Source organism: Antechinus flavipes, chromosome 1, assembly GCF_016432865.1.
Source record: "Antechinus flavipes isolate AdamAnt ecotype Samford, QLD, Australia chromosome 1, AdamAnt_v2, whole genome shotgun sequence".
In the NCBI taxonomy this organism is placed as follows: Eukaryota; Metazoa; Chordata; class Mammalia; order Dasyuromorphia; family Dasyuridae; genus Antechinus; species Antechinus flavipes.
This window is the reverse complement of record NC_067398.1, coordinates 335,174,141-335,195,281: the sequence shown is the minus strand read 5'-3', so window position 1 is coordinate 335,195,281 and position 21,141 is coordinate 335,174,141. Positions and strand designations below refer to the sequence as shown.

The 21,141-nt window shown below is 35.5% G+C and overlaps 2 protein-coding genes across 7 annotated transcripts in view; both read left to right on the top strand.

The window, feature by feature from the left end:
* PDPK1 (3-phosphoinositide dependent protein kinase 1) overlaps window positions 1-15,518 on the top strand; it is a 135,181-nt gene extending 119,663 nt beyond the window's left edge. For all 6 annotated transcript variants that reach the window (XM_051968549.1, XM_051968554.1, XM_051968582.1 and 3 more), the window contains 3 exons: window positions 6,608-6,665; window positions 7,935-8,087; window positions 9,262-15,518. In XM_051968549.1, coding sequence (XP_051824509.1) covers window positions 6,608-6,665; window positions 7,935-8,087; window positions 9,262-9,375 — 325 coding nt within the window. In that variant the 3' untranslated portion in view covers window positions 9,376-15,518. The remainder of the gene's footprint in view (window positions 1-6,607; window positions 6,666-7,934; window positions 8,088-9,261) is intronic.
* Window positions 15,519-15,608: 90 nt separating this feature from the next.
* The window catches only part of KCTD5 (potassium channel tetramerization domain containing 5), a 101,104-nt gene continuing 95,571 nt past the window's right edge, over window positions 15,609-21,141 (top strand). The window contains exon 1 of the mRNA XM_051968668.1: window positions 15,609-16,528. Within this exon, the coding sequence (XP_051824628.1) occupies window positions 16,271-16,528 (258 nt within the window). The 5' untranslated portion in view covers window positions 15,609-16,270. The remainder of the gene's footprint in view (window positions 16,529-21,141) is intronic.

Genomic DNA, 21,141 nt, shown 5'->3' with positions numbered 1-21,141 from the left:
ATTTAATTAAAAGAAAAAATAGGGAAAGTATATATACTATGTATCAACAATATTATTTAATGTTTTAGACCATTTGAAATGAGTAAACAGTATAAAATACCTGAGATTATACCTACCAAAACAGACACAGGAACCACATGAACATAAAGATAAAATATTTTTAATATAAGTAAAGTCAGAATTAAGTAAATGGAGTAATAATTATTGTTCATGGATAGATAAAGCCAATATAATAAAAAATGACAATTTTACCTAAATAATCTCAATTAAATTATTAAAATTTTTTTTTACTGAGTTAGAAAAACATTAACAGTTCATTTGGAAGAACAAAAGTCAAGAATTTCAAAGAAACTAAGGAGAAAAGTTGTAAAGGAAGGAGTTTCAGCAGTACCAAACTTTAAAAACTATATAAGATGAGAACATTATTGAAGTATAAAATGGATATTTTGATTATTTTTAATTAAAAATTTCTTGTACAATGCAATTCCAATAGACTTGTAATGGAAAGAGCCATCTGCATCATCCCCTATACCACCCTTATAGCAAAGCTATTTTTTTCTCTCTCTCTTTCTTGAGTTCTTTTTCCCCCTTCTTTTGGTCTGATTTTTCTTGCTCAGCATGACAAATACAGAAGTAGGTTTAGAAGAATTATACATATATAACCTATATTAGATAATTGCTATCTAGGGGAGAAAATAGAGGATAAGGGAGGGAGAAAAATTTGGAACACAAGCTTCTGCAAAGGTGAATGTTGAAAACTATTTTTTCATGTATTTGGAAAAATTCAACATTAAAATTAAAAAAAACCTTCTTGTACAATTAAACCAAAGTAGCCAAGAATAGAAGGAAAATAGAAAATTGGGGAAAAGTCTTCCATAAACAGTCTCTTAGATAGGATGTGATAGTATCGTAATACTGCTGTGGTAGACAAAATAATTATCTCGTTGATTTAGAAAAACATGGAAAGACTTGAACTTGTGAAGGAAGATGGTATCCACTTCTAGAAAAAGAAAGGACAAATTGAAATATGTATAATATTGTTTTACATACATATATATGTGTGTGTGTATATATGTTATAACTGTGTGTGTGTGTGTGTGTGTGTGTGTGTGTGTGTGTGTGTGTATTCATTCTTAAGTTTAGCTTTCTCTGGCCACGGAGGAGGAAGAAAAAAATAAATACATATATTTATTACATGGGTTTTATGGAAATGGAAATTTATAATCCTCTCATTGTGCTCTGCACTTGGAAATTTTTTTTCTTTTCTCATTTTATATTTAAGTTTAAAACAAATAAAAAGTTTGCATCCCCCAAGAAAATGTGCCAAAAAGAAAAGGTAGGATTCCATCAACTAAAAATTGTATACAAGAATATAATCTAGGACAGATGAGAAATTCTCAAGAGTGAAATTTAAAGGCACAAAAAGAAACAATTCTGATGAAGCAGAAATGGCTGGAAGTAAAAGCATATAATGAGAAATGAATATAAAATAGCATAGAATACAATTGTAAGAATAGTGTTTTGTGTGCTAAAGCTCAGGATAAGTTGATATTGTTTTAGAAAGCTTCAAACAACAAAAAGAAAAAAATTTTAAAGACATAATAAGAAAGAGGAACCAAAAAAAATACCATGGTTTGGTTAGGAATATGATAATTGATGACTGAAGGTAGAGCTTCTAATTTCTTTTCTTCTCTTTTCTCTGCCAATTAGAATGGTATTTGAAAGGACAGAACATAACTGGTTAATTGCAAATTGAAATCTAATATACTTAAGGAGATAATGGTTCTCTGCCTATGTATATCATGATAGAACTTAATATCCATATCATGCCTACTAATTGAATATTTACCAAAAATAATCTTGGACTCCCCTTCTTTCTTTTCTGAGTTAGAACATGAGACTTTGCTTAGTGACAGACTTTGGATAATGGAAGAACTAATGATTTTACTGAGCCCCATGAGCTTGGAAAGGTCATGGAGAACAGAAGATACATTGAAGTATATGAGAACAACAAATTAGTGTCTCAATTTTTGAAAAGGAATAAAGAGTTTGAATTGTTTAATTATGCTGACAAGTGAGCATGACCTGGATGTCTGGTAAAATTCTAGAACAGATTTTGTTCTATAGGATATCTAATCTATGAAAAGGATAGATAATATCTAAAAAAAAGAAACAATAGTCATTGGATTATTGATGAGTTGGAAGGGACCTTATTGGTTTGTTCTGCTGCTCTTAAATGAAAGATGAGGAAATTGCTTCTCCAAAGAAGTTAAGTGACTTAATACAAAGTTATGTAAGTAGTAATTGGCAGGGGAAAAAAATTGGCATGGATTAGTCAAGAAGAGGTTATGCCAAAATAACTCAAGGATTTTAATTGGTTCTTTTGGTCTTTACTTTGCAGTTATTTCAATGCTTTACTCCTCGTGACAAAGAAAAAGAATTAAACAAAATATAATGTATTTTAACAGTTTATACAGTATTCTTTCCTACTTGTCCTGCAGCTCCAGTCCTTTTTGTCCCTTAAGGCAGGGGTTTATTCTTTTTAAAAATATTATAATATTAGCTAACATATCAGAAGGAATCATCTAAATTCAGTTTACTTGAATTTTGCAAAATATTTGACTAATTCTACTTGTATATAATTTTACATAAAAATAAGAAAGATGTAGGTAAGAATCATTCATTAGCACATTACGGTTCGTGTATGACATCTGGACTGGTGGGCTTGTTTTGGTTTGACTTATGAATTAAGATTGGTACCTTGCAGGTTGTACAGGTATTGGATCTAATTTTGCCCCACAGATTTACAGTCTGCTTGTTAATAATAGGTAATTTGGAACTATTTGAATGGCTAAAACCAAAGAATAGTTTTAATGATTAGAAAGATTTCTTTAGTATAGTGCCTGAACATTAGTGCGTGACCCTTTCCTGATTAGCTTTTTATCAGTGGCTTGGATAAAAGCCAAAAATGATATACATATAAAATTTGAAATGAGTTAAGATCTAGGGATATCTTGACAGCTTAGAACATTGGGCCAAATTTAAATTCCATTTAATAGACAAAACCAAAAAACATCCATAAGTATATGTAATTATGGGGTATAGTTTGATTGCAATTTTTTTTGAATCTTTTTAGTCAACTGGAAACTCAGTATGAGGAAAATAATATGACTGACAAAAAAGTAAATGTATCATTATTTTACAGAAAAAAAGGAAAGAATAGCATTGTCCCACTGTACTAATCTTAAACTACATCAAGAAGCTTATATACAATTCTGGGTTACACATTCCAAAAAGGACAGTTACCAAGATTATAAATAAACAAGCAAATAAATGTGCCCAGCACCGAGCACAAACACACAGCCCTCAACAAGCATTTATTTTCTCTTTCCCAGACACGCCTTCTGTGAGTGGGAGGGAAAAGGAATATAATAAGGAGGGAAAGAAGAAAAAGAAAACCTTTATAACAAATCTACATTTTTAAGCAAAACAGATTCCTACAATGGCTATGTCAAAAAAAGTATGCCTCATTCTGTTTCTTAATTCATCACCTCTCTGTTGGGAGGGTGGGTAACATACTTATTATTAGTTCTCATTTTATTAATCATAATTTTTAAGTTTTTCAAAAATTATGACTTTATAAGCTGTTATATAAATTGTTCTCTTGATTTTGCTCACTTCATTAAGTTTTGGATAGTCTCAGATCTTTAGTTTGAAAAATGACCTTCTTCTTCTTTTGTAATAAAATAGAGCTTCTTGCTATTTGTCACATATATTGATGACTATCCATTTCCGTTGATGTGCTTGGGAATAAATATCAACAGAAAAAATCCAGAATCAATATTTAGTGATATAAAGACTTGGTTGGGATAGCACACCCTAGTGTACCACATACAGGTGGTAATTTCATTTCTACTTTAGATTTCAAGTAAAACTTCAAAAAGAGAATGGAAGGTATTGAAAATGAACAATTGGTTAAGATAATATTGGAGAGCTGGATTGAGTTCTTTGGACCATGACTGAAGATAACACAAGATTCTGAGTTTTTAGAAAGGGAGGACGTCAGATTCACAAATGGTTTCAGTGTCTTTTTGTCTGGTAATTTGAACTCACTGTGGATATCCAGATCCTTAAATTCCACCACTCCCCACCAAAAAAAAAAAAAATGCAAAACACCAAACAATTAACTCTTTCCTCACTTATTTTGTGTCCCTGGTAACTTATTATTTTCTTTGTTAGTTTAGAGATCATTTCTCATGGTGCAAAGACAAGACCAGAATAGATGTTGATTATTTCTACCTTTTCTCTGATTCCCATTATCATTACCTCATCTCCTTTTCCTCATGAGTCTTAACTGAGCCTCTTTTCCAATGCTAGTACTCCATTTATTAATTTAATTTTTATTTACTTTGTATACATTTTGTATTTACTTCTGTGGCTACTTTATTCCCCACAGTAAATAGAATGTAATAAGCCGTTTGAAGTTAGAGACTGTCTTGCTTTTATTATTGTCTCCCCAGGGTTGAATAGTATAATAAGTATAACATCATATTGCATAAAGTCTATTGAATAGGATGATTAAATGATTTGGAAAATTAATTAAATTAAATATCAGATTTGAAACTCATATACTTGCCCTAAAATGAATGTGAGATTTTTTCCTACACAATTTGAAATGTTAAGTAGATTATACTTAGTTTATTGATTACCAACTATGTTCTAACCAACTTTTAAACTATGTTCTACCCATTTTTTACATCTTTGTGATCTCATACTGTGATTTTGATTTCAGACAGTCCCAAATTCAGGGTTTAAAAGTAAGTCAAGGTTGATATTTCCTTTTGTGAAATCTGTGATACTTCTGTTGTTGAGTAGAATTTTAAAAATTGTTGGGCCATAATTATAGAGCTGGAAATGTCATCTTGTTTAACCCCTTTATTTTATAGATAAGACTCATAGAGTTGAAATCTCTGATCATGATACAGGTTTTGTTGTAGGGTTATGAAGAATTAATATAGAGATATTTTTCCCAGTAGTTTAATGAAGGAAAAGTTTTTTTTTTTTTTTTTTTTTTTTTTTTTTGGTGGGTTTGTGGCTTGCATTTAATGTTCTATGGGGTATCCGTCTAGGTTCACAGACAGAATTGAGTGGGGCTAGTATCAAATAACAGTTACACCAATGGATCTTATAAAGTGTTCAAATTAATCTGTAGCTTGAAATAATTTCCTCCCCTTTCATCTTCCTCCTCTTTCTCCTTCTTTTTTTCCTCTTCTTTCTTCTCTTCCTCCTCCTCCTCTTCTTCCTCCTCTTCCTTCTTTCTCCTCATCTTCCTCCTCCTTCTCCCCTCATTCTCCTTCTGCTCCTCCTTCTTTTCCTTCTCCTCCTTCTACTTTATTCCTCCTCCTCTTCCTCTTCCCCTTCTCCTCTTTTTCTTTCTCCTCCTCCTCTCTTTATTTTCTTCCTCCTCTTTCTCCTCCTCTTCATTATCCTTCTGTTCTTTCTCCTCCTCCTCCTCCTTCTCCTCTTTTTTCTTTTTCTCCCTTCTTCCTCTTTCTCCTCCCTTTTTTCCTCCCCTCCTCCTCCTTCTCCCCTTCCTCTCCTCTACCTCTTCTTCCTCTTTCTCTTCTTCATTCTCTTTCTCCTCCTTCATACTCTTCCTTCTTCTCTACCTCTTCCTCCTCCTCCTCTTCTTCTCTTTCTCCTCATCCTTCTCTTCTTCTTCTTCCTTCTTTTTCTCTTTTCCTCCTCCTCCTCCCCTCCTTTTCTTCTCTTCCCCCTCCTTTTTCTCCTCTTCCTCCTCCACTTTTCCTTCTCCTTTTCTTTCTTCTCCTTCTCTTCCTTCCCTTCCTTCTCCTCCTCCTTTTCCTCCTTCTCTTCATCCTTTTCCTCTTTCTCCTCCTCATTTTCTTCTTTCTCCTTCTCCTCCTCCTTGTTGTCTCTCTCTCTCTCTCTTTCATACACACACACACACACACACACACACACACACACACACATATACACATACGCGTGTGTTCCCATGTTACATATACACAAAGATGAAAATAAATTTGCACAGATTGTACTACAGGATTTAGATAAAAAAGAAAATGGGCTCCATGATATACTAGCTGTTCTCACCATGAAAAGGGATGGATCTTTACATGTGACGTGCACAGATCAAGGTACTGGAAAATGTGAAGCAATTACTGTTGAAGTGGCATCATAGTACTTTTGAGAAAGCATTTTTTTCATTACTGGAATATCTTATGTCATTTTGTCTTTGTTTAGAAACAATCTTTATATTAAAACATTTTTTAATGAAAAAAAAAAGTTCTTAAGTCAAGGTGATGCTTTTATTGTCCGTGGTGCTGTTAGTTCTCCTTAAAATTAAAATTAAATTATTTAAAATTTAGATAAAGAACTTGTGTCAAGAAATTGTATCTTTGGATTGTAATTTTGGAATTTACTTGTACTATTTATAGAAGATCAGAGCTTGAATAATGTAAATCTTTTTACTATTATAATAGGATGATAGATACCTATTTAGGAGAATGTGAAGAATTTCTGTAGATTTCCAACTGATTTCTCCAACAAATATCTCATTCTCATTTTCTTTTCTTAATAGGCACCAATTTGTAGAAAATAACTTAATACTAAAAATGGGCCCAGTAGATAAACGAAAGGTAAGTAACATTTATTTTGATAATCCAGTTATAGAGCTCCATGTTTTCAAATAGTATTTCTCAGAAGATTGTTTTTTCCTGCATAGTGAGTTGAAAAACTATACTTTCCAAATATTTTATAGCTTACAGATCCTCTTAGATAGTATAATTATTAATTTTCCTATATTACAGATGAGTTAAATGAAGCTCAGAAGGATGAATTGACTTAATATTATTAAGTTCATATACCTTATATATAATTCAGTTTCCTGACTTTTAAGGGGAAAACTTTTTCCATGCTTCTCACATTTATATATTTCCTATATTATCTGAAATTAGTAATTAACCCATTTTAACAACTGAGGGAGATTATAGCAAGTGGAAACTTGCCTTCTCTGATAGAAGGCAGGAGAAAAATTCATCTCAGGCCAGTATTCTTTATTATGTGTATTAACCTGATTTCTCCAGCTAAAATTTCTCTTCAACTTAAGAGCGACTTGTGACAGTTTTTCATCAGGCATCCTTAATGTTCTAGAATTTTTTTTTCTTTTCCTGGTAGTTAAACAAAAAAAGTGAAAGTTTTTAAATTGAATATATTCTTTTTTATATAGAAAGTAATTTTGTTAAAACAGCTTTTAAGTCCACATCTGAAAAATGATAAGTTAACAAATTAGGAGCTTGTCTGCTCCTAGTTTATTGTATCTATCAGTGTTATTATCATACTTCCCCCACTGGTTTATTATTTCTGTCTGTAACCTGAATCAGAAAATCCCAAGTAATGGAAAGACAGCCTATGGATAAAAAAAAAAATACTCATTTGTAGAATCCCCTTTACTCTGGAAAGGAAGGGTGAGGGAAGAACACTGTGGTAAGGGGTCTGATTGGAGGAATTCCTAACTTTCAGTTTTTGAAACTTGTGCTAACTTATATCGGTAATAGAAAATTTTGACTTTACCTGCTTTTTAAAAATCTGTCTAAATTAATCTGTATAATAGAAATCATAATATACACTGGAAACACATGTCTGATAAATGAAGGAAGACTTATATTAAATACCCATCTTGGAAGTGCTTGGCTGTCTTTTCTATTTTTCCTTTTCTCTATGCAACGTTCAATTCCCTATATGGGAATTGAAGAGATTTGGCTTGGTTATACAGGTGAATAGAGCCTATTGCCTAACAGAAACTGGCCTCCAGGAACTTTAATGGACAATCATAGAAATGATGTCCCAAAAATAAATCTTGCTTCTTCATTTTGGCAAACATGGATTTTTATGTTTATTTGCATCAGGGTTTATTTGCACGCCGTCGTCAGTTGCTCCTTACAGAAGGACCACATTTGTATTATGTGGACCCTGTCAACAAAGTTTTGAAAGGAGAGATTCCTTGGTCACAAGAACTTCGGCCAGAAGCCAAGAATTTTAAGACCTTTTTTGTTCACACAGTAAGTTTTCTTCCTGAGCTCTGTTTATTTGCTTTGTAACTTACAGAATATTATTCTTTTCCTTTATATCTTATGATGATGATGATGATAACTGCTTTTTAAATAAGTATTGCAGTTGATAAATTTCCTTCTAGTGATCTGTTATACAGGTAATAGTGTGACTATTTTCCTTCAATATTTCAAAAGATTTGTGATTTCATTAATGTGAAAACTTTTTATACTAATACATCTAATATATCTTTAAGAGCTGAGTAAATGATTCTTATGAGGAGCTATGGTCAGCCTCCCCTTGATGAGCTTCTCAACACTTAAACTGTCTTCAGATAATAGGTTCATATTCTCTGACCATTTCCATATTTGAGGCCTTTCTGGTTCCATTAATTCAGAGTCACTTCTGTCTCACAGGAGCCATTAGAATAGAACTTTTGAGGGGGGATTCTCATTTTATGGATCAGGAAACCAAGAGTGGTTTCAAGACTTTGACCATAGTCTCAAAGCTATAAGTGATAGAGCCACTTTTTTCTGACTCCAAGTTTTCTTTTTTTTTTTTTTTTTTCTCTATATCCTGTTACCTTGTATGACTGGCTGCACTAAGCTGGAATGACCAAAAAGATAACCTTGCTAAGTCAACATTTTTCTTAGGCTACTCACTTTCCATCACAGATCAGACTCATTTAGAATACCGTTTTGAGGACCCAATTCTACCTGATTTTTTTTTTAGTTCTACTAAGGATTTAATCTGATATTTTTTCAAATCTGTATTTTCTTTTTTTTCCCTCCATTTTCCAAATAATATTGTTTTTAATTTTATTGGCACCTTTTATTTTTATTCTAAATATTTCCACATGTCTTGTGTGTCCCTTTCTACCCTCTACCTAGTCAGTGAGCTTTCCGTTATCACAAAAAATTTGACACAATGACCATTTCTGAAAACATTACAGTGTTCTGTACAGTTAGGCCCTTACCTCCTTAAGGAAAGGAAAGAAGATAATTCTCTCTTTCTCCATGATTTTGCCTGTTTTTTTTTTTTTTTTTTTTCCAAGTGGTGATGTCTTTTTAGAGAAGCCACTGTCTGATATTAACATTATGGTGTGAGCTTAGTTATCTTATTTTAACATTGTTGTTTTGGTGTGCAATTTTATATGGAAATCATTAAACTCTGATCTCCTTATAGCCTAACAGGACATATTACCTGATGGACCCAAGTGGGAATGCTCATAAGTGGTGCAAAAAGATACATGAAGTTTGGCGGCACAGATACCAGAACCATCCGAATACTGCTGTCTAGGAAAGCTTATCCCAAACTGGCCTGGCTCCTGCCTGCTGCTCCATGATTCAGCAATATGGGCTCAGCAGCACATTGGAAGGACCTTCCCACGCCACCTGTTTAGCCATCTCAAGGGGAAATCATATGTCTGATATATTGCAGTTTTTTATTTAAAAAGAAAAAAAAATGACAAAAAAAACAACAACAACAAAAAAAAAAAAAACCAACAACAAACATAAATGGAATTCAGGGTCGCTTTGCTTGTTCTTTGTGCTTCCGTTGAGGCTTCCACATGCATATCGTTGCAGTGAAGATCTTGCTTTGGTGCCCTTCAGCTCAATTTCTGCTGCAAACTAGTGGATAGACCTTGCATTACCAACTTCACTTAAGATAAATTGAAACTGGTCTTACATGCACACACCCAAAATCATGTACCAGTCCTATGTGTGTAAATGGGACAGGGATTATTTCTGTGATTTTGTTTCCCCCTTCTCCCCTTGCCAAGACCCCATCTAGATTATCATTGAACTCTATTTCATCAGGGAGCTTTTAAATGCCTCTGCTGAGGTTTGCCATCGTCTCTATGGGTTTATTTTATTTTATTTTCCTGTTCCTTTTTTTTTTTTTTTTTTGGGTATATGGCAATTGTGGTCAGGTTGATTTTACCCTTTTCTATAATCTCTAATAGAGTTCTGGTTGCAGAATTTCCGTGGTACTTATTATAATTATGTGAGTGCACCAGATGTATGCTTGGCAGGCAGGCTTCATGTTGTGAAGAGTATGGTATAGGTTTTAAGTAAGAAAATGCTGAACATGGCACTGAAATTTTAAAAAATTAAAATTACTGGTTCCTGAGGGTTATATAAAATTTTAAGCTTGTCATTTTAATTAAATGCATTGAAGTCCTTAATCAAGGGGGCCATACAGGTAGCAGCATGCTTTTAATGAATACTAACTGAAAATAAACTAGTTAGTAACAAATTTTAGTCATTGATATAGGAAATATACTCCTGACATTTTTAGATGAATTCAGGTTTTTCCTTTCTCCAGGATGTGCACATATACTGTCCTCATGACTGTTGCTACCTGCTTTTAGTGGATAAATGAAAATGAATGAGAAGAATCCTATCAAAATTGTTTTAATGGGTTATGGTGTAGTGAAATGTACAGTCCTTCCTGTTCATTAATTGATGCAAATCTAATGTATCCTTCCTGAGAATAATTTTTAAACCAGTTAAGTGTGCTTGGGCACTTTACTAATTGAGAAATGGAGGAGCAGAGATGAAACTTTTGATACTGAAGAAGAAAGTACGGTACTTTTTGTTTCATCAGTACATTATTATTGAAGGGTCATATGTCACATGAATCCTTTTTATGTTAAATTGTGGTTGATCATTTCTTGTAACATAACAGAGAGCTATTAACTTTATATTTAACCTTTCTCTAAATTTGTTCTCTAGCAATTCTGCTGGGCCATCTGGCTCTCTTACGAAGAGCAGGGTTTTGCCTGGAGATGTGTTACTCATAATTGCATTAAAAGGGGTAAAAATACCATACTTAATAACCTTTTATTGATAAATTAGTGTTTTGTCTTAGCTCCTTTTCTACTTGATTTATTTCCTTTTTGACACCTTTTTTTTTTCCCCTTTAAAGGGGAAGTGTCCTGCTATTGGATAACTTTTTAAAATTTCCACATCATTGTTAATTCAGTTATTTTATTTTCTTCATGAATAAGTAGGTAGAAATCCTGGTAATCCAGCCAGGGATAAGATATTTTCTTAATTTTCCCAGAAATATTCCTGGGATATTGTTATGAGTGGTGCATGGTTGGTCTCTGAGAAAGCTTTGATAGTGCTGCATGGGAAATTTTCTCACATTTATCTCCATTATAGACCCAAGGGTGATGAGAAACTTTTCTGCTTTTTCTTTAATGTAATCTTCAATAAGTGTAATTAATATAAGGCTTAGTTCAGTTAGAAGGCTCTCCCTGTCTCTAAAGAAGTCATCCATCAGTCTCAGACATAATTGCCAATTGGATCCAGATTTAGAAAAGCTTCTATTTCTTCTTCTTGTCCCAATTAGGTGGTATGAAATTATTTTTCTTATGTCCTCTAATGTGGTAACATAGATTATTTCAAAGTTATGTTCTCTTTCATGAACTAGGAGCTCATTTGCTATGTTCACTTAATTATTCTTAAATTAGACTGGTGCAAAATGGTTCAGATAGTGTAATATAGGTAGTAGAACATTTCATGGTACTCGTGATTTCTGTTTGGACATAGAGCCCAATTCATTGTTGGAGCAGCAAGGAGGACCAAATAGTATAGAGAGGTTTGTGGCTCATGTAGGACCCCAGAGAATGGGGATTTTGTAAAGTCTTTCTCTACTGGTATCAGTTGTAGTGCCTTTTAATCATATATTTGTAAAGGGATTTTAAGAAGTTAAACTAAGCATCTGTATTTAGGTTCAAATTCTACTTATTTCCTAACCCTGCAAAAGGGTTTTCTTATTTTATTTTCAAAAGATGATATTAACATTACCATTTTAGAACATTTTTCTTTTAGGATTACTTCCCTCTCATTTGACCTAATTGCATATATTGGAAAGTTCACTGAAGCATTTATAGAACACCCCACTTTTTTTGTTTATGCAGTTATTTAAACTGCATCAAACTTAAAAGATACCAAACTGCATTTGCCAACACATCTTTCACGGGCCATTTATCTAAGGAGCAACAGACACATCTAATATATGGCCACAAAAAAAGACATTTTTTGTAGTTGTTTTGGGGAAGGGAACACATTCTTTTTTGGACTTTTCCTCTTCTGGGTGGTCATGCCACTACCTCCTAGGCCTTAATATTAATATTCACTTTTAATTCTAAAACCAGATGGGGATGTTATATTAGCTTTTGCAAATACTGAAATTATTTTGCCATTAGCTAGAGTTACTGATACCACTGTGAGCTAACTCCTTTTTAGGTAAGTGTTTTTTGTTGCCTACACAAAAGTCCATCCTTTAGAAGACATAATTTTATTTTCTTACCCCTTTCTTACTCATATCAGATTTAATCTAGTCTATCCCTGTAGCCCTGGCGTTTAGGTGCCTTTCATTATATTTAAGATCATATATCTGTATGTATGTATATGTCATCTAGGGAGGATGGGGAGGGAATTAATACCCTGTTATTTAATCCAACCAAGACATCTTATTAATGACAAATAGTGGTAGCACTAAACAAGAGTTTCTGACTTGACAGTTACAGAGAGCTCACAACAGCTTCTCACTCTCTGGTCTTTCTTTGTATGGGTAAAGAAAAGAATGGACCTGAGAACTATAATAATAATCTCTTCAGAAAGCCTACTGTGCCTTGACTTTCTCATCTGGATGCAGAGGTTGTTTTATTGCTTCTCAGAGGTCCCTAGGCAGTAAGTGTTCCCATTTGGACCACGAAACTACAAAATCCAGAATGGGCAAGGGCATTCCAAATGATATTTCATTGTAGTTTTGCCACTTTTAGTGTCTAAGGAGAACTTTTCTCTTTTTAAGTCATATGCCTTGTTGCCACTTCCCTAAAACTCTTCCTTCAAGACCCTGGTAAAGAAAATAGACTCCCAAAGACTCTGTGCAGACAAATTACAAATTGCCATTCAGATAGATGGTCTGTTTTTCACTGGAATCTTGTAACATTATTTACTCTATCTTTCAGTTTAAGTTTAGTTCCTTTTGGAACCTTCCTAGTAGGGATCTAATTCTTAAAGTACAAAAGGAACTTGATTTAAGGCATTTTCTCATAGAAGGAAGTCTTATGATAACATAATAGTAAGGTCCTACCGTAGGACTGTGCTCTTTACCTGGTACCTACTTCATTTGGCACTTTGTACCATATATTAAACATTTTTGTTTGAATCTGTGGCCTATGAAAAGCTTACAGTCTCTGACATAAATGCAGTGAAAAGCTATCTGTCCCAAAGAATGAATTTGAATAAGGTTTTTCACCTCTCCCTATAAAAGCTTTAGATTGATACCTTGTCATGAATGCAGTCAAGTATCAAATTTTCCTCAAAACTGTTTTAAAAAAAATTACTCAAGGAATTTGATTATGCTTCTAGATTATGTATGCAATTGGCTTCAACACTGACATTTGGCAGCTAAGTGCTCCATGTTATGTTTCAGAGATCTATATTGTAGCTACAATGTTTAGTGCCTATTAGTGGCTGCAAGAGCATTATTGTAGAGCTCTCATATTGCCACATATTTGGCAAATCATAGATTGTTTATAGGTAATTTATTATAAATTATAAAAACTCCAAAATATTCGCTGGGTTATTGGGAACCAGTAGTAGGGCCTTAATATGGTAGTTGAAAAAAACAAAATAAAACAAACTCAAAACCATAGGTAGATTGATGTTTGGATCTTTAATGGCTAGTGTATTTATTCAATCTCTGAGATTTCAGTTCCACCTGGGCTTTGAGGTCCAATAAACATGAAGGAATAGTAAATTGATTGTATTTGGTCTTCAGAAAGGGTTGTTTAAATGAATAATTCAGGGAAATAATTGAGTACAATTCTATTTTTCATCTGTTCTGCAACAATTCTAGGCAGGTTTCACAGCTTTACAAAAGATTAAATCATCTCTGGTTTATTTCTTGATTTCTCCACATCACTCTAGTAAGGGTGTTAAGGAGGAAGAAGGTTCTATCATTCCAGATAAAAAAAAGCATGCAAGGCAGATTTCCTTAGGAGCCATGCTCAACACCACTTTTTAATTTAATAGAGATTATGGGTCTTAAACCTTTTCTCTCTGGATGATTGCACTACCCTGGAGTTTCCCTCATCCCTGGCTGGTCCCCCAAGTGATGAGTGAACCCACAGATACAACGTCAAATGGAGTGGGAGATTAGGTGTGGAGAGTTTGCTGAAGGTACTATGCTTTATGAATGCTCTACTCATTTCTCCATTTTATTTCCTTTCATACCCAAACTCAGAAATGAATTGATGATTGCTCAGTTGGGTGTGGTTTTAATCTCTTTTTCCATATATGTAGTGAATTCGTAATCATTTTGTCTTTGGGCAAATATTTTCTAATCAAGTTCTGGGTCACTCTGAATTTTCCTGATGATAGTGGCTTTGTGGCCCAAGTTCGCATATGTGTGTGTATGTGCATACATACATATGCATGTATGTATACATATATATGTATCTACACACATACATACATATATGTAATGCTGCCTTTGGAGAACTCTTCTAGGTAAGTAACTATCCTTATGGCAAAGAGCAATTTTCAGTTCAGATAGAAGCCATGGGGAGCTGAAAACAAAACACCTAGGTGTACCTCTTTATCTTCCCCCATAACTTATTTCTTCAGTCTGTGGAGAAACTCCAAACTGTATGCACAGTGGACTATTTATAAAAAGAAAACATTTTTTAGCTGTGTAAACCATCCTGTAATCCAATCTACATGTCTGAATGACTATGAATGTGGGTTCTTACTGTTGAAAAAGCCTCCATGATTACATCCTAAGTTTGATTGGATGTTGGCCAAATGTACTAAATTGTGGCAGTATTTAGAACTGCTATAGCTGTCTTTTAACAACATGAAATTAGGAAATTGAATGCATTTTGATAGTATGTTAGCTGTCTTTCAGGTTGGTGGCAGTTAGAACATGTAATAATCTCTACCTGGTTTGTAGCTGTAACTGATGTACAGGCAAAGCAAAAAAAAAAAATAAATAAATAAAGAACTTATGAAAACAGAAGCAAATAATGCAATGATATTAGGATATACACTTTTGTATTTTTATTCTTATATAAGGTTATTTGCTGGCTACTGTTGGCCTCTAGTTCAGTCTGTTATTTAAATTCTAATATATGAATTATTTGGATTGAATTTCATGTTCGGGGCCACCTTGTTGTATGTATTGATGTACAGCCTTGAATGTGAATAATTATTGTAAACTATATTTTACAACTTTTTTTCTGGTTTTATTATATAAATTTTCTATTTGGTCAATGATTTAATCATATCTCATAATTTAATGAATCTGTTTATTCTCTTTCCAGATATTTGTGCTTTAGATGTAGTTACTGAATGAATTTTTCACATATGCTCGATAGTCTTGTAATAAAAAAAAAAGCATGTAGGGCTTTAGGTGTACAATGTCTTGGCTCTTTTCTTTGATTTCTCACCCAGGACCTTCCCTTTCATCACAAAAATTGAATCCAGGGAGAAGTGGTTTTTCTTTTTAAGAGATGGTGTGGTGCTGTCTTCTTATTTACGATGAAAAGGTCTGGAGTACCGATTTGATATTAGCAATAGAGACCAGTCTGAGGGCCATCTAAGATAGGGTTAATACTCGCACCACCTAGTTGGCGGGATTGTCGCGAGGAAAGCGTTCTAGCTCTATAGCTCCAGCGCTGTCACTGAAGGGGCCAAAGGGCCAATTTCTGGAGGCAGAACTTTGTTTTTAATCCACGACCCTTGTCGGTCCTCAAGGGGTTGGGACAGTCAGTTTAGGAGTCCCGGTCCTCGAACTCTGGTCCAACAAGAGGGAAAGGCTATCGTCTCTGGGTGGAGTGAGGCAAACTCGGCAGCGGGTCCACTTGCTATCTTGAACTTGAAAGTTGGCGCGGTTCCCTGTCTCGCTCGGTATCTCCAGCAGGCGGCCACCTTTCGGAAAGAATACTTCCGGCACGCGAAGGCGAAGAAGGGGGTGGGGAACTAATTTAAGGAGCTGCTTCCGTTCTGGAGGACGGTCAGGGCGGTACTTCCGTCGGCGGGACCCTTTTGAAGGGTGGACTTGTCTGGCTGGAGAGTGCCTGGCGGATGGTATTAAGGATCGGACGCTTCCGGCCCGAGAAAGCCTACCCGCCTCGAGCTGTGTGTAGGGCCCGATCCGAGGGGCTCGGATCATGGCGGAGAATCACTGCGAGCTACTCTCGGCTCCTGGCGCCGCTGCGCTCGGGGTGGGGCCGGGGGGTGGCATGTGTCGGCGCTGCGGTTCTGGGCTTGCGCCCCTCGGGGAGCGGGCTACAGGAGGCGGCTCCAAGTGGGTCCGGCTCAACGTGGGCGGCACCTACTTCCTCACCACCCGGCAGACGCTATGCCGGGACCCGAAATCCTTCCTGTACCGCCTGTGCCAGGCAGATCCGGACTTGGACTCGGATAAGGTGAGAGGCCCGCCGGATGCCACGCGCCCCCTCTCGGGCCCCCTCTGGTTGGTCCTGGGGCGGAGTGTCTACCCTCCCCCAACTCAAGCTAAGCAGACCCTGGCCTTCCGCGACACACGGCGTTCCCCGGCCCCCTCCCCCTTCCCCATTGTCTTAGACCTGAGCTGAGACATCCCTCGGACCCCACTCCTTTCAGACACCCCTACGCCCCATGTAGTCCTGCATCTGGACCGAGACATTCCTTCAGTCCCGACTTCTAGCGGACACTCCCCCCCATTCATACCTCTTGTTCCCAAGCTGAGAAGCCTTTGGCTCCGGTTTTGTCGTGGTCCTGTTCTGACCCAAGGTTTCTCGTCCTTTCTTTAGTCCCTTCAGTCTCTTGGGACTGAGGAGACCCAAGTCCTAACTCGAACTGAGGCTTCGGCTAAGACTTCGTTTTCTTTTTCTCATTATACTGTTATATCCTAAGTAGGTTCCCTCAGCTATATGACATTCTGTCTCTAGTCTTGAGGAGACCCTGGGCTCCTTTTATTCAATCCTTGACCTCGAGGTGAAGACCTGCACACCCAACCTTTCTCAGGCTAGGGGAACACTAGGGTAACGATTGTAGTTCAATTCCATTTAACTAACTAGGAGGATCTTTGGGACTACCCAGTATTCTCATTTCTCAACCTGAGGAACCCCAGGGGTCCTTTCGTATCCATTTTCAACCGTAAGCTAAGACTGGGCATTTCTGTTTCCTGAACCCTCCCTTCTCCCCCTTTACCCTCAAAAAAAACCCCATCCCTTTGAAGTGCCTTCCCTTTTCCCCTGGAAAGATATTTCTGGTGTCCCATAAACCCTCTTGTTTTGAGAGGCCCATCATTCTCTTCCCCGGATTGAGGAGATCATCCTAAATGTTTCCCTTCCTGAATTGAATAGACCTTCATATGACTTACCTTAAAAGGCAAGATTTCTTAAAACATTTTCCACTCACCATTCCTTTTCACCAGAGAAAATTTACATGACTCCAGTACATAAGTATATAAAATAGATGTACAAATCAAACATTTACTGAAAATAAATAGTAATTTTGCAACTCCCACATTTAGTTAGGAGACTCCATTTGGGGTCTTAAACTAACTTAAGAAGCTGAGTTATAAGGGACCTTGGAGTTTCCCTTATTTTCATTCCACTGAGTTCTCCAGCACTTCTACCCTAATGTTCTAATTGGAAGACCTTGCAATTTCCAGCCTCACTTTTTTGTTTACTAAGCTGCAGGAATCTCCCTAGCCTTTTAGTATCTGCCTTGATTTTGTTATCAAAAACTTTTTCCAACCTAGATGCTGAGGTTGGCAACACTCTTCCCCTAGTGAAAACTACCCTTCCCCCTTCCCCAACCTATCACTTTTTTTTCTACCTTCTATAATTGATGTTCTTTTATTCTTTGGGAAGTCCCTGTGTGTTCATAGTTTAAAATTTTCATGCTTTTGTTTCCCCTTTATTTAACAGAATACTTTATTTTGATGTCTTTCCCTTCCCCTCACCCCCCCTCCTCCCCCCCCCCTTTTTTTTTTTTTTGAGGTAGTGCTGGGGTAGGGCTCACCTTCTATTCTCTTTACAAATAGTTATTTGTTGTCTTTGATAACTATATATATATATGTAGACCTTGCTAGATATTGTTAATTTCCCAGAATCCTGACATTAAGCACAATGCCAATATCTGGGACAATGAATTCTTTAGGAACAAGTTTTTTATATAGCATTTATTTTGACCTGCTTTTTTCCCTTAATATGATTTTTCTGAAAGAGGTTTTATCTTGCTAAGGCACCCTTTAATGGTGTTATGAAGGATTAGGAGTTAAGTCTAAGCCCTCTTCAGTTTATCCTTTAACTTAACAACACATTTGTTGTTTTTCAGTGCCCTAGAAAGGATTATGGATTGTTGGCCTAAGTAAACTGCCCTTCGTTAATTTAATGCTTATAATATATTTATGATAATAAAATGTTTCTTTACCATTTATCTGCTTCAGATTGTTACCCTTGCACAAAACTGTACTGCTCAAGATCCTTAATTGTTAAAAATCTCCAAACTTAAAATGCTTTTATCTTTTTCTGTTTCCTACGAACTGCTTCTGGTTCCCTCTTTCACCCTGATTTTTGGTTCTCATTCTTGAATTATGGAATACATGTTACTAACTTGCAGTGTAATTTGGACTAGAAAATGAAAATTTTTTAACTTTTACCTTTTCTAAAACTGTAAAATCTCTAGAACTAGGAAGGACTTTAGAGTTTATCTAGTCCAATTCTATGACTAAAACATCCCTCTCTGTTTTCCTCCATAAAGGATAATAAAATTTCTGTTTGAACAGCTCTAATTGTGTGTGTGTGTGTGTGTGTGTGTGTGTGTGTGTGTGTGTGTGTTTTGTGGTTGGACATGTGTGTCTATACCTCATACAGTAACTCATTTAATTTTTGAACAGCTGTAATTATTGGGAGTTTATAATTGAGTATAACTTTACAACAGTTATTTGTTTATGATAGGAGTTGTCCCTTGCAATGCTTTCCTTTATTTATTTATTTATTTAGCTAAGGTATTGGGATTAAGTGACTTGCCCAAAGTCACACAGTTAGGAAGTGTTAAGTGTCTGAGGTCAGATTTGAACTCAGGATTTAAGGGCTGGTGCTCTATCCACTGCGCCACCTAACTGCCCCAGCCTTTTATTTTCAAAACATGATATTTTTTTCAATCCTTGACCTCGAAGTGAAGACCTGCACACCCAACCATTTACCTTTGCAAAACCTTGTATTCCAAATTTTTTCCTTCACCCATACATATGTTAAAACCTGTGCAATTCTATATCTATTTCCACAATAATCTTGCTGCACAAGAAAAATCAGATCAAAAAGAAAAAAAAATGAGAAAGAAAATGCAAGCAAACAACAAAGAACTGAAACTATTATGTTGTGATCTACATTCAGTCCCCACAATCTCTTTCTGGATGTAGATGGCTCTCTTCATCACAAGACCATTTAAACTGACTTGAACCATCTTGTTATGGAAAGAGTCACATTCATCAGAATTTATTGTTGTATAATATTGTTGGGTTCTGCTCACTTCACTTAGCATAAGTTCATGTTAGTCTCTCTAGGCCTCTCTGAAATCATCCTGCTGGTCGTTTCTTACAGAACAATAATATTCCATAACATTCAGATATCTGCCACAAACATTTTTGCACATATGGGTCCCTTTCCCTCCTTTAAGATCTCTTTGGGATATAAGCTCAGTAAAAACACTGGTGGATCAAAGAGTATGCACAGTTTGATAACTTTTTGAACATAATTCCAGTTGTACTTTAGAGTGGCTGGATTCACAGGACAGTAATTTTTTTACCAATTTATTCTGAGTTGGTGAACTTTATAGGAGTTACTGATGTTTCTGTTAACCTCATGAATTGTAATTATTTTATTATGCTTCTGTTATGGGTATTATATTGTACTGGGAGAGAACGATTTCAATACTTTGGATATGTGATCTCATTGATGTGGGTATTCCCAGGGGTGTAGATTATACCCTATCCATAATTTCTTATCCTGCAGATATTTGTTCATTTTTTTCTGTAAATCCATCAGAGGAGATCCATTGAACATGTTGAGAGCTGTCTTTTAGATCTTGTGAGATTGCATGAATGCCAGTGGGGCACTTTTCAATTATTTTCATGACCCCTAGAGATGTAATTACTATATAATTATTACTATGTAATTACATTTTGAAAGTTTGCCTGTTCTTTTTTTTTTATTATAACAATTTTTTATTTTTCAGAATATATACAGATAGCTCTTTTTGTAGTGGCAAGAAACTGGAAGCTGAATTGATGCTCATCAGTTGGTGAATGGCTGAATAAATTATGGTATATGAATGTTACAGAATATTACTGTTCTGTAAGAAACGATAAGCAGGATGATTTCAGAGAGGCCTGGAGAGACTTATATGAACTGATGCTGAGTGAAATGAGCAGAACCAGGAGATCACTGTACATGGCAACAAGAAGATTACACTCTTTTCAATAATGAGATGACTCAGACCAGTTCCAATGATCTCGTGGTGAAGAGAGCCATCTACACCCAGAGAGAACTCTAGGAAGTAAGGGTGGATCACAACATAGCATTTTCACTCCTTTTGTTGTGATTTGCTTGCATTTTGTTTTCTTTGATTTTTTTTTTTTTCCTTTTTGAGCTGGTATTTTTTGTGTGATAAAATAATTGTATAAATATGTATGTATATATTGAATTTAACATTTTTTATCATGTTTAACATATATTAGATTACTCGCCATCTAGGGGAGTGGGTGGGGGAAAGGGAAAAAATTGGAACACAAGGTTTTGTAAGGATGAATGTTGAAGAATTATCCATGTACATTTTGAAAATAAAAAGCTTTAAATAAAAATTACATGCAGATAGTTTTCAACATTCATCCTTGTAAAACCTTGTGTTCCAATTTTTTTTCCTCCCTCTCCACCTCCCTTCTCCCATAGGACAGCAAATGATCCAGTATAGGTTAACCTTTATCATGCTGCACAAAAAAATCATATCAAAAGGGAAACAAATGAGACAAAAATAAGCAAGCAAACAA